The following is an 18,744-nucleotide window of genomic DNA, read 5'->3' as shown; positions in this document are numbered from 1 at the left end:
CAATGAGCCTCTGGCAGGAGCTTTGACATTTCTTTTGCTCCCGGCTCTCTTTCCTCTTCTTCTACAGTTTCTAAGTCGTCGGCCATTTTGTCAGATTAGCTTCTTTCAAAACGCAGTCCTGAGCTGGAGGTAGTCAGGCAGAAGTTTCAACCTTCCCGTGATCTTCATGTCTGCAGGTTCGGCTGTAAAGGAAAGAGTCAGGCCAAACTGAGGACCAACGTTCTGTTCTCCATGAAGCTCGACCTCGGCCCGTATCTGTCCAGCTCCGCCCACAACTCCTCATACCACCTTTATGCCGTCGTGGTGAGTCCTCAGAAAATATTAGAAGCTGCTGCTGGAGTTCATCACGTTATTATTTAATGTTATGACGTTTGTCACAGGCCGGTACCTGCTCTGGGTCTAGTAATGAGGGTGTTGCTCCAGTCTGACATGGTGAAGAAAATTTACCTTTATTTAGCCAGGACAGTCTCACTGAGATTACAGAACTTTTTTAAACTGGAGGTCGAGGAAACCGGAGTACCCAGAGAAAACTCTTGAAAACGCAAACTCCACACAGTAACCCCCAGGTCCAAAGCAGGGACTTCTTCCTGTGAGGCTACAAAGCTAACCACTGATCCATCATGCTGATCAAAGTCTACAGGCAAAGCTCTGGATTTACTGGTCTGTCTATGTTCCAGTTCTCACCTCCTGAGGTGAGGTTAAACCTACGTAATCTTAACAACATGCTTATGTACTGTACATTACCGCAAGATTTTATAAGGGTACTCACCAGCTATGCAGTCCATCCACTCGGTTCTGGTTCTGAAGACCTTCTTTGCAGCACCGCCCCGTCCAGGTTGATGTGCGCCTGGATAATTGAGCTTCATGAAGCTTCAGGATTATTTGCGACTTTCCTGCCAGTTCTGTGATCTTAACAGATAATTACTTGTGTGTTGCAAATCTATCCCTCCATTGCTGCTGTTTTGACAGAAAGCAGTGGCCTCAAGCACTGTTGGCTTCTGGGAAGTGTAGTTCTTTTGAGTGGCGTTACAGCGTAGGCTTATTGAAAGAAAACTGGAAAATTGCTGCACCTGTTAAAAGTATATTTTTATTTTTTGTTAACTTTTTATCCCGTTCCATCCCAATCATGTGAATAATATTAAAGTTGACAATAGTGTGTCGTGTACAATCTTATGTTGAAAAACCGCGAAAGAGCGAGTCCGCGAAAGTCGAACCGCAAAGTAGTGAGGGACTACTGTAGTTTAAAAAAACGTTTTTGAAGGTTTTAGATTTCTGAGTTTGGCAGAAACTGGACTTGATGGTTTTGTTGACTTTGGATTGTCTTCTGAAGAACCACATAGGTCACCTGAACATGGGTCACTACACAGCCGTGTGCTACAACGCCCCGACCCGGATGTGGTTCTGCTTCGATGACTCCGTGGTCCGGGAGGTCCAGGACAACCTGGTGCCATCACCGCACGCCTACATGCTGCTGTACAGCCGGAACCCCGTCCAGAAACCAAAGATCCACGGACTCTGAGCTCCACACGGAGAGTTGTCATTTTCTTTCCTCGTTTAGAGAAAATTTAAAGTATCTGTTGTCAAAACAACAACAATCAACATGTGTTTACTGTGACTGCAAGAAACAATCATTCAGATTTATTTTGAAGTACTTTTAATAAATACGAGCAGTCTGAGGTTAATATATTTGTTATATTTGATACTTTTTAATTAATAAATGTGTATGAATTTAAAGAAAAACAGATTATAATTCATGGCAGGCAGGAAACGTTACTCAGGAAGTAGAACTTCTGGTCCGTTCAGAAGCTAAATCAGTCTCGTGCGATTCCTCTAGAAACCAGGCAGTTTTTTATGTCCTCATTTCCTCCGGCTCAGTAGACAAAAGTAAAATGTAACTTATGAACCAAATCAAAAGCAGCATCATCAATAAAAACTAAGAAGCACGTCAACAATCACAGGTTTCCTCCCAATAGTGTCCGAAGATGATAAAGTAAATAAACGCAGCAGGTGGAGCGTTCTGTTGGGTTTCACAAACCACTTCTAAGATCAGAGAAACAGAATTTTAGAATCAGTTTCGATTTAAGGTGGGATCTCACTGGAGACGGGAAAATGTTCTGCTGCAGTTCTGAATTCTGCGACCGAACGACCAGCGAGGCCACGCTACCAATGACCAGTTTATGGAAATCGCTGCTGGTTTTTTTGTGTAAAACTGTATTCTTATTTTATTACTCAACTCAGAGGTCACCCTCACTGAGATTATTTAAACCAGCACAAATAAAGGTTAGATCTGAACCAGTTTTGATCATTTTTAATCGTCAGTTTTATTTAGACTTGGACTTCCCCTGCCGTTTAGTAAAATCTTAGTGAAGTCACACGGGGGTAAAAAGGACTCCTCGTCACAAAAATCAACGCACTTCAGATTCTGCATCCTGTCAAAAAATTATGAAGACAGATAAATGAGAAATATGAGAAATGCTCACTCCTGATGGTTAAAAAAAGGATGTTAAATGTAAACGAGTCAACAGATCAGTGGAGGGGGTGCGTCAACATTAAAACGTCGGAAGAATTTGTCCAGATCTGAGAATACCAAAAATAATTACTAAATATTTACTGTAATACTCATATTAGTGGTGAGAACAGTTTGACTTATGTCACCGTTCTTTAACCAGCTGATCCATTTTACTCTGAAAAATTCTAACTAAAACCATTTGACGTACTTCTACCACCCCTCCAGGTTCAGGAATCATCGCTTATCGTATAGCTCAGACTGCATCAAGTCTTCATACTGATCTGAAAATATGCTCAATTTACCATGAATTTGAGAAAGTACGTTGATTTTTATGTTGTTGTTTTTTTTACCCCGGCTGAGCTCTGGCCTCATCACAATGTTACGTTGCTACTTTTATGACGAGATCAAATTTGGCGCATGAAGAAAGCACGGCAAACGTCGCGAGACATTTGGAGAGGTTTGACCAACTAGCTGCAGCCGTGGAGACGTGTTCCAACTGTGGTCAGAACCAGGTATGAAACTAACGAACCGCCTGTCCCCGTGAGAAATGAAGCCAGCAGGAGCCGATTCACACAAGCTGCCATGTTGGATCTTTGGACACTTTAAGTGAGCCGTTCTGGCTTCAATTGACTGGTTCTGGTCCAAGGTCTACCTGTAACAGCAGTCTTTGGACAGCCCCTACTAGCAAGGCTTGGTATAGCGTTGAAGCCCCGCCCCTTCTGTTAAATAAATGTGACATTTTCCTGACAAACCAAAAAAAATTCTAATAATGAAATGGTGATTTTTGCTGATTTGTATACTTTGCAGCTGTATGTTCAAATATACATTTTCAAGTTTCAATTATTAAAGTCTTAGAGAAAAGCTTGATTGACAGCCTGTCCGTGAGTTAGGAGGGTTTGGAGGCGGGGCTTTCACACTGAGGGGACAGCCCACTTCCTGCTGACACTGTTCCCAAAGCAACATGGCAGCGCGCATGAACAGGACACTTTGGCTTCATATCTGAACAGCAGGAGGATGAGAAGCTCCGTCCATCTTTATTAATGTTATTAGAACAGTGAGATGCCACCTTTATGTCTAACTTTAGTTAAATCCCTAAAATAAACTTTGCTTGTCTGAGTGTTTTTAAAAATAAAAACAAAAAAAGAAAAAAGAATTTGGTCACTGAAACATTTTGTCCTGCAGTATTTACAGAAGAAATCAGAATGTGCAACATCAGCATCGTTAAGGATGTACATCTAACTGTTGAATCTGCGTACAAGACGGCAGCGATCCGCTCTGCGGCGGCGCCGTCCGCCCCGAACAACAGAGACGAGCACGAAGAGAGTCTGGATCAGCTGTCAGCCCTAAAACACAACTCTAGTATGAAGGTCGGGTTAACGAGAGCAGCTTTAGTCTCTGGATGTCAGTGACATGTGCAGCGGCAGGTTTTAGCTGCTGTAACAGCTGAAGCTTTGCGCGGAGCGCCTCCAGGATCTCACTGGCTCAGTGTGACCTCCTGACCCGCAGCTTCAGACACGTCCACTGCGGTTCTGAAAAGAGCTTAACCTGGAGCCTCGCCGCCCCGTTGCCATGTTCACAGGGTGGAGTAAAACAGGATGTACGCTGCAGACGACTTCACCGAAGAGGCGGAGATGTCGGTCACTTCGTGGTCGTCGAACTTGTACCAGCGCTGCTTCTGGGCGTTCTTACAGTAGGCGGTGTAATGGCCGCCGTCGAGGCCTCCGTAGTGATTCTGGGGTGGAAACAAATCCGGATGAGACCAGGACCAACTTACAAAACATTAATGAACAAATGTTTATGAGGGACAGAACTCCTGACTCACAGAAACTCCATAAAGGTTGTATCTCTTCAGGTTCTGTTTGGGCCCGATAACGTACTGGCTCAGGTCCAGACAGTCCAGAGGGAAGTCCACTGAGGTCTGAAGCTTCTGCTTCCATCGACCTTCATAAGAAAACCTGAAAAACGGAATAAAAATTCAATTAAAAATGTTTAAATTATCTGAAAAAAATCTTTATTGATCCTTTTAAAGCATTAAAATTAATTATTGCAAGAAAAAAGGTGACAAATGACAGCTGAAATGAGCTGAAGTAGCTGAAACTGAACAGAGCAGAAGAAGAAATTAACAGAGCAGCAGCTAAAAGTACTAATTACGCAAACCACAAAGAAAAGCTAAAATCTAATAAACCTCAGTAAAAGCAAAAAAAAAAAAAAAAAATCTAAACAGCAGCTAAAAGCTAAAATAACAAAACCCACTGACAAAAACAAAATCTAGCAAAATAGTAGCCAAAAGCTAAAATTAGCTTACACCATAGATATAAGCCAAAACAAGCTAAGCTAAAATTAGCAAAACATTAACTAAAGGTTAAAATAAGCCAAACATAGATATAAGCTAAAGTTTTACAAGACATAGTAAAAGCTAAAAATAACTAAAATAGTAGCTAAGCTTAATTTATTAAACTTTTTAGAAAAGCTAAAATTAGCACCAAAAATAGGTACAAGCCTAATGTAGCAAAACCTTAGTATTAAGTTAAAATGGGCAAAACCAAACCTAAAACTATCTAAAGGTAGTTAAAAGAAAAAAATATAAAAAAGTGACTGAAAGCTACATGTGGCAAAACTCTAGCTATAAGTTAAATGAGCAAAACCAAAGCTAAAGTAGCTAAACTACAACTAAAAGCTTAAGTCAGAAAAACAACGGCAAAAAGCTAAATTTGTTAATTTAGTAACATAGTAAAAAGCTAAAATGAAATCTGCAAACAAAAGCTAAAATTAGCAGTTGAAACCTAAACATAGGAAAACCACAGCTTAAAGCAAAACTACCTAAAAGGTAAATTAAGTCAGTGACTAAAAGCTAAACATGGCTTAAGATTCCAAAGACAGGCAGTAGCTGAAGCAGATTTCTGCAAGGACACTATCTGAAGACTCTGAGGAGATTTCTATTGTCTTTGTAAATAAAGTGAAATATTGAAGCATGAAAACCAGAAGTCTCAGCCTCATGCCCTGAACGAGCTGAACGTTTTGATAAACAGCTGTGGAAGTTGTTTGATCGGGACAGACGTAGAACAAAATAATAAAACATGAAATCAGTGATAATGCTGACTCGGCATTCACAGGGAACACCGTCTGCAGCTTCACATCATTACTGGCTGGAAGGACTACAGACCGTTTCAGGTGCACCAGAAGGATTGGGGGAACCTTCCAGATCTCCAGTTTCTTGGTGGAGTCTCGGTGGGTTTTGCATTTCCTGCAGAACACCTTGTTGTTGTCGGTGAGCTTCTCTTCTTTGGAGAATAACCGCAGACAGTCCTGCAGACACACACAACACTGAAGTATAAACCCTGAAGCAAACACAGAGACATGATGAACGCTGTACGGACCTGCAGGGAGCACTTGCTGGTGGAGGCCAGGGGCAGCGACAGGTACATGAAGGTCTCAAACGTGCGCGACTTGCAGTGGCAGGTCAGACACTGGACCGTGGACTTAAACTGGCCCTGGAACAGCGCTACGATGATGGACTCGTTCAGCATCTTGTGTTTGCTCCAGGACACATCAGCTGCAGCCTGGTCGTTCAGGTGGTCGTTCTCCTCCTCCTTGTAGCGCTTCCTGTTGTCGGCCTGAGGCAGAAAACACGACGCGTCACGAGCATGAAGTTAGAGCGTCCATCATGATGGTCCTTTTAGAACCCAACAACTCATGGAGACAGACTCAAATCTATAGTCTTACAAAGAACTCACACAGAACTTTATGATGACCACTAAACAAAAACAGCTGACCAAAGAGAAGCTCTACAAAAAGCTCAGTCGTCTCACTGACATAACCTGGTCCTAAAACCAGTACCTCACTGGGTTTGGGGACCAGTTTCTCTATAAATATCACCAGGGTGCTTTTACAGTTGAGCATTTGCCTCAAATATTTTCTGCCAGACTCTGAATACAGCTCTAGGTAGTTTATGTCACAAAGCTAACATCCTGTGGAGACAAGCAGGACCAGAACCGGGCCAGCCTGATGGCAGATGGGTCAGAACATGACACAGAAGGAACAAGATGAGATGAGGAGTGTTGTCACGAGAAATTCACTTCATCACAACCTAATCAGCATGTTATCATTATCATAAAGAAATAAAGAAATGCGTATCGTCCGCCACCTTTTATGACCACTTTAATTCAAGATGGCCGCCACAGCTGTGGAGTATGAGTTGAGGATGACTCTCAGCTATTACACAAAGTTTAAGCTCAACATCTGCAAAAGTGACTCAGTTATAGACATGTTTGAGTTTCTTTAGATCATTACTGTGGCGGCCATCTTGAATCGAGTAGATTCGAAAAGGTGATCAGCTTTAGACTTTCATTCGACCATAACTTTCCTGGAGTTTCACTCAGACTCGTTCGTCAGTTCCTGATAATTAATTTGAAAACAAAAAAATCTAAATTTTAACCCAGACTCAGAAACTCTCATTCAGTCTTTTTCATTGACTCCTCGGCGGTTTGAAAACGCCCGTGAACGCAGCAGGAATCAAATCCAGGCAATGAGCACGTTGTTGGGTCTACATGCACAGAGGTTCTGACAGATGCAGGCACGGCACGTTCACACAGCTGCAGGAGGAGCACCACCAACACACAGCTCGCTACTTACTCTCTGGTTTTTCATCAGAATGAACCCCGGTGAAAAAAGGCAGAAAAAAAGGGAAACTAATAAAAGAAACGTCTTTACTTCAGGACTAGTTCTCAGTCCTGGCCTGGAACACAAGTACCTTGTTGAGGTCTTCGTGGAGCCCGTCCATGAGGAACAGCAGCAGCTCCTGGGAGTCCTGCTGGTCGTAGCCGGAAAACTGCTCGTTGATTTTGCCGATGGTGTTCTTGAAGTCCCGAGGACTGATGTTCTTGTACTGTCCGGCCCACAGGGACTGTATGATCACGGCAAACTCCTCCGCCACCTCCCCTTTATGACCCAGAATGTTGGCCCTGTCGAAGAAAGAAAACAGAGACTGAGAAGTCTGCACCGACCTGACAGGAAGTCAACTCCACCGAGCCGAGACCCGACCTGTTGATGTCCTCCAGGTAGTAGTTGTTGTTGAAGTACTCGGACATCCCGGGAGTGTTGCAGAGACACTGCAAGATGGAGTTCATGTAGCACGTGTTGCCCAAGTTACGAAGGCCAGTCAGCGAAGCGCCCAAACCTCCAAACGTGGGATTCAGGTTACGGATTTTAGCAGCAGATGGTCGAACGATCTCTGCCTTAGAATGAACCTTTAAGCTGGGAGGTCTGGAGGAGAGAAACACAGCAGGAGAGACTGGACCAGGTTTTAGGTGAAACAGGAAGTGGAGTTACTCTGACAGGGAGTGCAAGAATTAAGATAATATTAATTAATTACAACTTTTGATTTCTTCCTTTGTTGTGTGTTCAGAACAAACAAACATTTTAGCAGGATAAATGCCAAAGTTTAAACTGATTTAGATATGTGCTGCATTCTTAGAGTATCTAAACTGACAAACTGACATTTGTCAGGAAACGAAGCAGATTTTGAAGTTTTCCAGCTTTAAACACAAATTAGGTCTACAACCGTCCTAAAAGAGCCGGGATTAAAGAGAGAAATCTATATATTTTCTGGCAAATAAATTAAAACCAGAAATAATAAAACAAGTTTATTCCTCTCTTATTGTCCGTTAAAAGGTGCAACAAAAACTCCAGGAATAAGGCACAAGTTATTTAAAAGCATATAACCAAGCTGACTCAATAAACTGTCAGGTTTTTCTTTTATAGATTTAATTTAAAATGAATTTTAATTTGTCTGGAGTCAGGCAGAATGAAGTGTTCGTGTTTGACCACCAGATGGAAGTAGAAGGATTTAATTTACATTTTTAAAACAAGCACTTTTACAAACTTTCAAACATTTTGGAAGTGTGGGCCTTCAGAAAACTTGTAATTTTACTAAAATTCAGTTTGTACACTGGTTCAGTTTTAAGATCTGTACATTTATATTATTCTTTTCTTTAAAGGTTTCTTTCAGAAATCGAGAGTTCAGAAGCAAACTAGAAGAATTACAGTTGGCTTAACACTAACGCATTCTGTTGTTTGTGATTTTTATTTTTAGAAAGTCTGACGTTTGAAGCTGAAAATATATTTGTTTTTATTAAAGAGTCAAACTTCTTCAAACCTGTAAAAGATGAAAAGCTCCTGGTTGTCCCGGCACATTAACCCTGAACCGTGAACATCAGTGCTCAGGACGCTGAATGAATCTTACTTGGTGTCTCTGTTGATGCTGGGGATGGTGGCGGTGACGGCGGCGGTCTTCTTCTGGGCCTCCTCTCTCAGGTCCTGGCTGATGTCCGGAGAGGAGTAGGAGCGTTTCAGCTTCGACTGCTCCTGCTCTCGCTCGTGCTCGGTGTCGGGCTCAGCCGACGGCTTCGGTTTGACCGTCGGAGGTGTGGAGGGAGGAGTCTGAGGGACCGTGACCTCCGGGGGGTACAGGTGGACGCGGTTGGTGGGGGAGTGATAGTATCTGAAGGTGCCAGTCACCGTGTCGAGAAACTATCCAGGAAAAGAAAAGGTCCTCAGTTCAAACCTTCTAATAAGAAGAGACATTTGACCTGAACATGTGTGAGCTCTGAACGTGACGCACCCTCATCCAGCCGTCTGGAAGACCCGGGACACTCCGTCCCATCTCCTCACTCCTCGCTCGCGTCAGAGGCTCCCTCTGAAGGAAACACACGTAAAAAGGTCAAATGATTGTTTCATCAAGTCACAAACACGCCTACAGACAATAATAAAGAGAAGGTTCAGCCATCTTTGATGGTTAATGGAAGATTTGTGGCAGCGCTCTCTTCTTGTGTTGCCTTCTGACTGAGCTGTAGCTCCGGCGCTCCTTAACAGGTTTTATTTTACTCTGTGATGGACTTGCGACCTGTCCAGGGTGTACCCCGCCCCTCACACAGTGATTGCTGGACAACCTGGCGACCCCGTGACCCAAAATGGAAGAAACGGGTAAAAGATAATGGATGGATGGATGAAGAGTCCTTTCAGTTTGGTTTTTGCAGTTTCTCATCAGACCAGAAGTGGAAATAAAGCCCCAAAGTGCAGACAGGAAGACCTCACCTTGATTTCACTGATGATGCGGTTCGGAGCAGGCGAGTCCAGAGACATGCTCTTTGAAGGAATGTCAGAACTCGGCCTCTCCCTCTCATCCCAGACCCGGTTCTCTTTGTCCTCCTCTTCCTCTGCTCTCTGCCTCTCGAGTCTCCTTTTCTCCTGATGTTTCTTCTCTTCGTCCTCCTTCCTCCTCTCACTCTCCTCCTTTTCGAGCCTCTCTCTCGTCTCCTTCTCCTTCTGCTCCTCTTCCAAACGGCGCTCCTGGTTGCGTTTTTCCTGCTCCTGTCTCGCCTTCTCCTTCATGGCCACCACCTCGGAGTGTATCTGCTTCTGTTCGTCTTTGGACAGAGCAGCGTTGGGGCTGAACGCCGGTTTGACGGAGCGATCGGGGATAGCCGGACCATTCGGGGTGGAGTCCATCTTCTGGTTGGGTTTAGTTGGATCTGGGACAGACGGTTTCTTGGTACGGTCAAACTGCAACAGAAAACACAAACACGACTCTTATTTATACACATCTGTTAAAAACTTCTCAGGGCGGGTGAAATAAGCACCTGGGGGAACGATCTGGCTGTCGCAGGAGGCTGGTCGGCCCTCTTGGTTAGGTCGAGCCCAGGAGTCGTGGAACCAGAGACGGGGACCTCAACAGTGTCAACAACCGTGGAGGTTTTGGATGCTGGAGGCTCGGCAGGTGTTACCCCGTTCACCAACGCAGGAGCCGATGGTTCTGGAGGCTCAGGTGAAACTTCAGGCTCCGTCTGAACCGGAGTCGGAGGTTGTGGTTCCTCTAAAGACGGGTAGCTAAAGTTCACTGAAACAGCACAGAAGATCAGCTGAAGGAAGAATTTAAAGAAGAGCTGACTCGAAAAGAAACAGCAGATTATTTTAATCCTGTCTGTTGGGCAGTAAAATTATTTGAACATTTCCTGTTCTTTACAAACGTTTTATAAAAGAAAGCCGTCGGGAGTGTTGGGAACAAACTGAAATTTCACTTCTCAGGAAAAGTTGAACATTTTTGGTTGATGCACAAACAGTTTACCCTAAACAGCTCCTGAAGTTCATTCTTTAAAAAAGTTGCAAAGTCGATCTACACTTCCTGCCCACCCCACCACCACCCCCCGCCCTTTGAGTGACCCAGCATTTGACCTGTGCAGCAAAATTAATTAATAAGGTATGTTTCAAAATTAAAAGATAATTTTTAAATCCTCCATCATAAAGGCTTCAAGCTGCTTTTGTTTAGGAGTGCGTCGGTTTAAAAAAGACGTACCGCTTGTTGCTCCTGGGATTAACAGATGGGGAGTCTCTATGGACTCGTTAGTTTGCAAGTCTCAAAGGCAGAAATCCACATTTGTACTTATTTTGCTCCGCAGCCTGAGCTCGTTCTGACTCATTTAGAAGGACAAGCTTCTTTTGTTTCTAAAACTGCTTTTGCTAACTCGACCCCAAACTTAACTTCTCGTTAGCGACCACGGCTGCTCGCAGCAGGGAGTTTCTCTGTGGCACCATAAACTCATGAAGTTAAAAAGTCCTTCTAGAACCTAAAGCACCTCTTATTATAAGATTTAGGTGAAAGTATAGATGCCATAATGCTGATCCTGTGCAGATTAGAGAAAATCCACAATTAATTCAAACATAAGCCTCCAGTTTTTGTTTTGTAGCATGATTGAAGTTGTAGAATCGTTTCATCCTGGAGAAAGAACTGTTCAAATAAAAGCATTAAAGCCCAAATTTAATGCAACAATCACGCCCAAGTTGAGTGGAAGGAAACGTCTGTCTGCTGTTTGTCTGAGTTTAAGTTCATAACAAGAAAACGGTTAAAGCCATGGACGGATTCATCAGAAGGAGCCGAAGCTGTGAGTTTCGTCCAGGCTGAAGGTGCTCACATTGAGGCAGGCTGTTGACGACCGTCCGTCTCGGGGGCTGAACTTTGGCGTTGCTCGAGTACATGGGGTAAAACAGCAGCCAGTTCTCGTAGCCTCCCTCCAGAACCAGCGGCTCGCTACGCAAAATGGTCAAGCTGTCCCACTGCAAAGTTTGAGAAACATCATTTATACATATTAGATTTTCTTCCTCCCACAAAATGCAAAGCAGACGTATGCAGAAATACCTTAAAGAGGGCATCTTTAAGGCTCTGTAAGGTGGTGCCTAATTTAAGGTCCGTGACTGAGCTGAACCAGTCCAGCAGGATTATATAATCCATAAATCCTCGCCGCCTCCACTGATCCTTGGACGCGTCGGGCAGCTTCGCTTCAATCTGATTCACAGTGATTCTGAGAAGATGAGATAAAAATGTTCAGGACGTCTGACAGAACACTCGAACAGATGTTTTTATTTATATTTATTAACTTTAAACTACATTTAAACTGAGCCACTCATCTATAGAGAAAATAATCAGATTATTTTGGTTGACATTATATTCCAGATTATTAAAAACGATTACTTGTTGAGTTTAGAAACTTTGCATTATGTAGCATGTGAATTTAGTTCTTCCTGCTGACCTTTTGTTTAAAATGTAAAATAATAAACACACACACACACACAAAAAAAAAAAAAAAACAGCTGTTGGGAGTGCTCCATCAAATATAAATAACAACAAACTTATTATTTACCCTAAAACACATCTTATCATTAATAAAAAGTCAATAATTAAATGGGACGCGGCTCATTTAGGAAGAAAAACAAAACGAGAGCTCGCTCCTTAAGTGGAAGATGAAAAATTGTTTTCAATACATTAATACAAATCTAATTCATAAACCCAAACCAAGACTAAACCCAGGCAGCGTCGACTCATTCAGGTCTGAGGGTCTCACCCGGGACTAACGGCCTCCTCGGGCACGCTGATGCAGATCTGACCCGCGACCTGAATGTGGGACTCCTCGTAGTCTCTGTGGCCGCGGGCGTCCATGACGATTATGGAGATGGTCTGGTTCTTCATCATGTGGAAAAGTTTCTCCGCTGTGATCCCGCCTGCCGGCTGTGCAGCTGCAGCACACACAGTCACCGGTTCAAGTATAAGCCAGGTGTCAAAGACAAATCTCCATTTCATTGAATGTTATGGACAATAAAGTTGAATTGATTGATTGATTGACTGATTGACCTGACATTTCAGAAATTTAGGTTGGTTGCAATATTTGATTTAATTTACCTTTAGTGATGACGCTCTTCAGCTCATTCTGCTCTCCTTTCACCTGGAACACACACAACAAGGTGACCATCATGCATTTGTTTTTCTGGCTGGTGGAGAAAAAGATGAGGGACAAACTGGACTATAAAGAAAAATCCAGAACCACCACCTCCTCACACCCGACCAGCAGGAGAGCATCTTCTCCAACAGACTCTTCAGGAAACCCTTCCTGCCGTCACAAACTAACTCTGTCCCCTCTGAGTAAATGTCACCTCTGACTTCCAGCTTCAATCCGTTTGATTCAGATTTTGTATTTTAACACGTTTTAATGTTCAAATTGTTGATTTATCTGCAGCTGCAGTGACGCAACGTCCCAGAGTGGGATTAAAAAATTAAATAATCTCAGAAAATAGGAAAGTAAAATAACTAAGAAAATAAAAGGTAAGAAAGAAAAGTAATTAAATGAGTCAGAAAAATTATTTCAGCAAGAACGTAAACTATGTAAGAAACTAAGTAAATAAAATAAGTAAAGGAATTATGCAAGTAAGAAAGAAAATAAGTGGAAAAAGTAAGAGAATAAAGTAAATAAATTGGCAAAAAAAAGGTAATTATGATACGGTAAGCAACATGTAGTAAGAAATGGGTAAATAGTAGTAATTGGGTAATAAATCGGTAAATAGGTAGGGAAAGGGAAGTAATTACTGGTAGGTAATTAAGTAATTAGTTAATAAATAAGTAATAATTTAGTGATTCATAAATAGTTAATTATGTAATTATGCAAGTAATAACTATATAATTTCATATAAATTGTCAGTCCATTTAATAAGAAAAGTAATAGGTAATTAAGTAAATTAGTAATTAGATAATAAATAATTAAGAAATCAGTCAAAGGAAGTCAAATGTAAATAAATATGTAAGTAATGTTAATTATTTTGGTTTCTAAGTAATTGTGTAGAATACCGAGTTAGTCAGTCTGTGTAATTAAGTGTTTATTAGTGAACAGGAATAAGGTAACGCTGTAATTATTTAAGTAATTAGATAATACATTAGGTCCATCCGTTTGTTCTTTGGCACCTGAACAAGCAGCATCCTCTTTTTTACAGCCTGAAATTTTCACTAAGCAGATTTTACATAACAATTAATGTTTTAAACAATAGTGATAGTAATTTTACCTTCTTGCTGTCCTTCCTGTTTGTGGCCGAGGTTTTCGGAGAGCTCCGGTCATTTCTTTTCTCACTTTCCTCCTCCCTTTTCTTCTTCTCCTCTAATCTCTCCTTCTCCTCCAGTTTTTTTCTGACCTCGACTTCTTCGTACCTGTTTCAAATAAAAACCAGCAGAGTCAACCCAAAACGAGGTGCCCGTGCAGCATGTGAATAAAAAGATGGGGTGAGCAAAGACCTGAGTTTAAGGCTTTCAGACAGCTTCTCAGCTTCTTCGATGGCTTTCTTAAAGCTGTTTGGCCCCAGCATAGTTATGTAATACTCCTACAGGACACGGGAACAGAAAGGAGCAGCGTTTTAAAACAAGAGACACCACCCTAAAAGTAAAATGATCAATGATGGGTCTTCTTACCGGTTGTTGTTTGAAGTCTGGTCTCTTTTTAATAACATCGTATACCGTTAAATATTTCATGTACAGCACATAAGCTTTCTCCTCATCCCGGTCCAGACGGTTCTCCTCCGCCGCCTTGAAAAGTTTGCAGGCACTCTGAACATAGCTGTAACACAGAAACATGAACACCATCAGCATGGAGCTGGAGGGTCCTCAGGTCAGGACTGCAGCCTTCAGCAAAACGTTGGTAATTCTTACTTATCCTGAGCAAATGTTATCACTTCTGCACCATAACTGGGCCAAAAACACTAAACACACACATCAGTACCTTCTGGTGCTCGTCTTGTCTGGCTTTACTTCGGCTTTTCTGTTGAGGTCACCCAGAGATGTGGATAAATACAGCTCTTTGACCCCTGTAGATACTGCAGGCATCTTGGCAGGTGTTTTCAGAGTCGGGTCAGCGCCTCACAAGCTCCGGACATCCCTAACAAACACAGAGCGAACGCAAAAGCTCAGAAAATTCAAGTTTGTGGAACGCAAAGAAAACCTAGTTGCTAATCGTCCTGACGAACGGTCAATAATCCAGGTAGATAAATCTAACAAGGTTGAGTCAGGTCCTCTGGACGGATTCTTCTTTGTTGAAAAATTTTGTCTTTTATCCAAAAGATGTTTTCAGTCTGAGGAGCTGCAACAAATTCTCATAGTGGATCAACCAGTTTGTTGATGACATCCAGAACTCGCTGTTCACATTCAAAAGGAGGACCATCAGCCTAACAACTGGTCGTTAGTGCCCTGATGGCCGCCTGCTACTCACAGGGGTCCGTCAGTGATACTAGCAATAACAGCATTGTAAGAAGGGGCAGTTGAGCACGGAGGCCTCCGCCCCTGTTTAATGATGGACAGGTTCTCTTCACAAAGATGACTTCATTCACTCCTCTCTCAAATCATTGTTCCTTTCTATCCAGGATGTGACCATCTTCCCTGAAAGAGTGGCCGCTGGCCTGGAGATGAGTGTAGATCGCAGAGTCCTGGCCTGATGGTGCTGCTCTTCTGTGCTGGGCCATCCTTTTGGCCAGTGGCTGTTTAGTTTCCCCGATGTAAAACTGATCACAGCCCTCTTGGCACTGAAGAGCAATAAAAAAATAATAAAAAAACACAATATTACTCTGTTTGTGTCGTGGGACTGGATCTTTGGGATGAACCAGTCTTTGCCATAATGTATTTTGGCGTTTGGAAGCCACTGGGACGTTGTGTTTAGAAAATAAATGTCTCCATTTCTCTGAAACTCCTGCAACATACAGAATGACACTGGTCTGTAGACCAGTCAATCTACTTCACATATTGGGGGGGGGGGGGAGGGGGTATATTATAGGTAGAAACATGGGTGTGCTATGGGGGTTCCAGTTTCTCCTATTGTTGCAAACCTGTACATGGAGGAGGTAGAAAAAGATAAGACTATATTGTCCCATCTACAATCAAAATTTCAGATTTCTCAAACTATCTATAAAGAATTATAATCATGTCCATTTTAATGCAGCAATCTCAGAAATCCACAAATACATTCCTCCTAAAACAATGAAAACCGTTCATGTCTGACAGATATTTTTTACAGACAGAAGCTGTTGTTACTGACTGTACTGTACGTTATAATTTAGTTATTCAAAATTATGTGGTATTATTAAGTCTTTGTTATGAAAGATTTGTTAAGATATCTAATAAAACTTGTTCTAATGTTATTTGAACAGGTTAAACAAAAATTATAGCAATGATTATACTGGAGATATCAGAAATGTCTCCTGGCAAAATATACATTTGAAAATAATTATATAATTTATTCTAAAAACATGCATGTTAGACTAGCTAAATTGTCCCTAGGTGTGAGTGAGAGAGTGAATGGCTGTCTCATTTGTTTCTATGTGGCCCTGTGATGGACTTGTGACCTGTCCAGGGTGTCCCCCACCTCAGTTACAGTGATAGCTGGACATGGGCACCAGTGACCCCCACAAACCTAAAAAGGAAGAAGCGGGGAAAGATAATGGATGGATGAAACTCAACTGAAAAGTGACAAGAAGTAAGATAGATACATTAAATCTATAACATCGCAGTTAAATCTAACAAAGTGAAGTCAGATCCTCAGGACGGATGCAAAAAGTAAAAAATGAAGAATTGTTGAAACATTTTGTCTTTAATCCAAAAGATTGTCAGTCTGAGGAGCTGTAAGAAGCTCAGTCTTATAAATAGCACAGTTAGCATAGTTTGTTGTTGAAATCCAAAACTAGCTGTTCACATGATATACGAATAGCAAGCGACCATCAGGGTACTGATGACTGATCTGATGAACGACAATGATGCACGATTTATTGTTAGGATGATGGTCCTCCTGGATTTTGAATGTCAACAACAAACTAGTTGGTCCACTGAGAAGGTGCTATTTATTAGACAGATCCTCAGACTGACAGTTTTTTGGATTAAAAACAAAACGTTTCAACAATTTTTGGTCTTTATTTGTTACTTTTTGCATCTGTTTAGAAGACCTGACAACTTTGTTAGATTTTTCTACCTGGATTATTGAGCATACATCAGGATATAACAGTTAAATGTTTAAACTGCCACTTAAAATCTTTTTGGACTTGTATATTTATATTTCATCTTCAAATTGTATTTTTTTTTATAATATGATCTCAGGTAGGAGTTTTAATATAGTTTTCCTGTTGTAGGGGTGTTGTTAAAGGTTACTTTTTTAGATATCTGTGAATTCAGTTTAGTCAGGAAAATGTCACACTGATAACTGAAAAGAATAAAAGTACAATTAAATCACGGTTAGCTTTCACGGAGCCTTAAAATGACCAAAATAAGAATCCGTTACTGAGAAAAAACGACATTTAGGTAATAAACAACTTTTAATCAAAGGTGACTCTCGCTGCTAGCACCTGAGCTAACAGCTAGCCTCTAGCTGTCGCAGGAAATATCAACATTTAAGTTGTTTTCTGGCTAAACTTAGCTGCTGTATATGAATGCAAACTACTCCCTTAACTGAAAAAAACTGGCCTTATTTAACGTAGAAACGTGAACTAGATCGTTAATATACAAACATGGTTAAGGAACAGAAACGTAAACTTGTTATTTTCCTTGTTAGCCACCTAGCTAGCTAGGTTAGCATGTTACGATTTTAAATGAACGCTAACTGAACCGGGAGTGATGGCTGCAAACATACATTTAACATTTTGTGTGCATTTTTCGGATGCAAATGAAAAGTAATGTACAGGTGCAGTTGCAGGTAAAATAATTACTGAATCTTTGTATTACCTTTTTCCGGTCCGTTGTTTACTTAAGCTACTTTTTTAACAGCTGATTTCGAAATACTTGTTCCGCGTTCTTCTTCTTCTTGTCCATCTTCTCCAGTGTTCGGTTCATCAAACCTGCGGAGATGTAGAGTAGCGCCACCACGTGGTAATAAATGGCGACGATAAACAGAAAAGGGACGAAAAGGAGCCAGAAAAAGTAAAACATACATAAAAAAAAAAAACAATACTGCGTTCCCTCATAACTCTAATGCTGGCAGTGTTGCCAGACTAACAGTAAATACTGTATTTATACAAATATCTAGATCATATTTAACAAAGAAAAAGAAAACTATTGTAAGGGAACACTTACTCTGCTCCTGTCTTTACTTGCTATATATACAGTATATGTCCATCCATTATCTTTACCCGCTTCTTCCATTTTGGGTCATGGGGGTCGCTGGTGCCCATGTCCAGCAATCACTGCGAGGATCGGGGTACACCCTGGACGGGTCGCAAGTCCATCACAGGGCCACATAGAGACAAACAACCATTCACTCTCTCACTCACACCTAGGGACAAGTTAGAGTTACCAATCAGCCTAACATGCATGTATTTGGTCTGTGGGAGGAAACCGGAGTACCCGGAGAAAACCCACAGAGAGAACATGCAAACTCCACCCAGAAAGGCCCCTGAACCAGGATTTGAACCAAGGACCTGCTCACTGAGAGGCAGCAGCTGGACTTGGTGAGACTCTAAGTCCTCCTGGGCAGCAGGACCACCTGAATGTTGAGCAGAACTTTTCCCAGAGCGATGGTCACTCGTCTCAGCAGCTTGTTGAGCTCCTCATCATTGCAGACAGCCAGATGCAGGTGCCTGGGGATGATCCTGGACTTCTTGTTGTCACAAGCCGCGTTTCCCGCCAGCTCCGGGATTTTGGTGATCAGGTACTCGAGCACCGCCACTAGATAGACGGAGATGCATCCACGGCGGCTCCTTTATAACTCATTTGGGATTTGGGACTGTAGTTGAGGTATTATTTGAGCTTTGAGATGTTAATCAGCTGATCCCAGTTGTAGAAAACACATTGTTGCCATGGTTACGCATCATAACAAATGTCCAAAACTAAAAAAGCTTCAGTAAAAATCCTTCCAGCTGCACAGCATCTGATACCAGAAGAAACAATCATCCAAAAA

The 18,744-nt window shown here is 41.9% G+C and overlaps 1 protein-coding gene across 2 annotated transcripts; it reads right to left on the bottom strand.

Annotated features, from left to right (window-relative positions):
- Positions 1–3,842: 3,842 nt before the first annotated feature.
- usp8 (ubiquitin specific peptidase 8) lies at positions 3,843–17,616 on the bottom strand. 2 transcript variants are annotated; one of them, XM_037696963.1, is made up of 20 exons: positions 17,574–17,616; positions 14,596–14,751; positions 14,289–14,433; positions 14,115–14,200; positions 13,889–14,030; positions 12,738–12,780; positions 12,403–12,574; positions 11,700–11,862; positions 11,476–11,617; positions 10,147–10,403; positions 9,602–10,069; positions 9,129–9,203; positions 8,751–9,037; positions 7,550–7,771; positions 7,260–7,470; positions 7,142–7,144; positions 5,887–6,123; positions 5,673–5,815; positions 4,332–4,464; positions 3,843–4,241 (listed from the first exon to the last, which is right to left on the bottom strand). In XM_037696963.1, exons 2-20 carry the CDS (start codon positions 14,697–14,699, stop codon positions 4,083–4,085), a joined length of 3,192 nt encoding a protein of 1,063 aa, XP_037552891.1. In that variant the 5' UTR covers positions 14,700–14,751; positions 17,574–17,616; the 3' UTR covers positions 3,843–4,082. The 2 variants fall into 2 exon arrangements, with proteins under 2 accessions (XP_037552891.1, XP_037552899.1); XM_037696971.1 differs by lacking the exon at positions 7,142–7,144.
- Positions 17,617–18,744: the final 1,128 nt, after the last annotated feature.

This window comes from Nematolebias whitei, chromosome 2 (assembly GCF_014905685.2).
Source record: "Nematolebias whitei isolate Nwh7 chromosome 2, NemWhi1, whole genome shotgun sequence".
Taxonomy (NCBI): Eukaryota; Metazoa; Chordata; class Actinopteri; order Cyprinodontiformes; family Rivulidae; genus Nematolebias; species Nematolebias whitei.
The sequence above is the reverse complement of the archived record's forward strand: the minus strand, read 5'-3'. Positions and strand labels throughout refer to the sequence as shown.

What these genes read in the sequence shown, in the direction of transcription:
- usp8 (XM_037696963.1), bottom strand. Translation starts at nt 14,699, where the DNA reads ATGCCTGCAGTATCTACAGGGGTCAAAGAGCTGTATTTATCCACATCT. An exon ending in GAGGAGGCCGTTAGTCCCGG is followed by an intron (nt 11,863 to 12,402) that starts GTGAGACCCTCA and finishes TCATCTTCTCAG; the next exon opens with AATCACTGTGAATCAGATTG. An exon ending in CAGCCAGATCGTTCCCCCAG is followed by an intron (nt 10,070 to 10,146) that starts GTGCTTATTTCA and finishes TTTCTGTTGCAG; the next exon opens with TTTGACCGTACCAAGAAACC.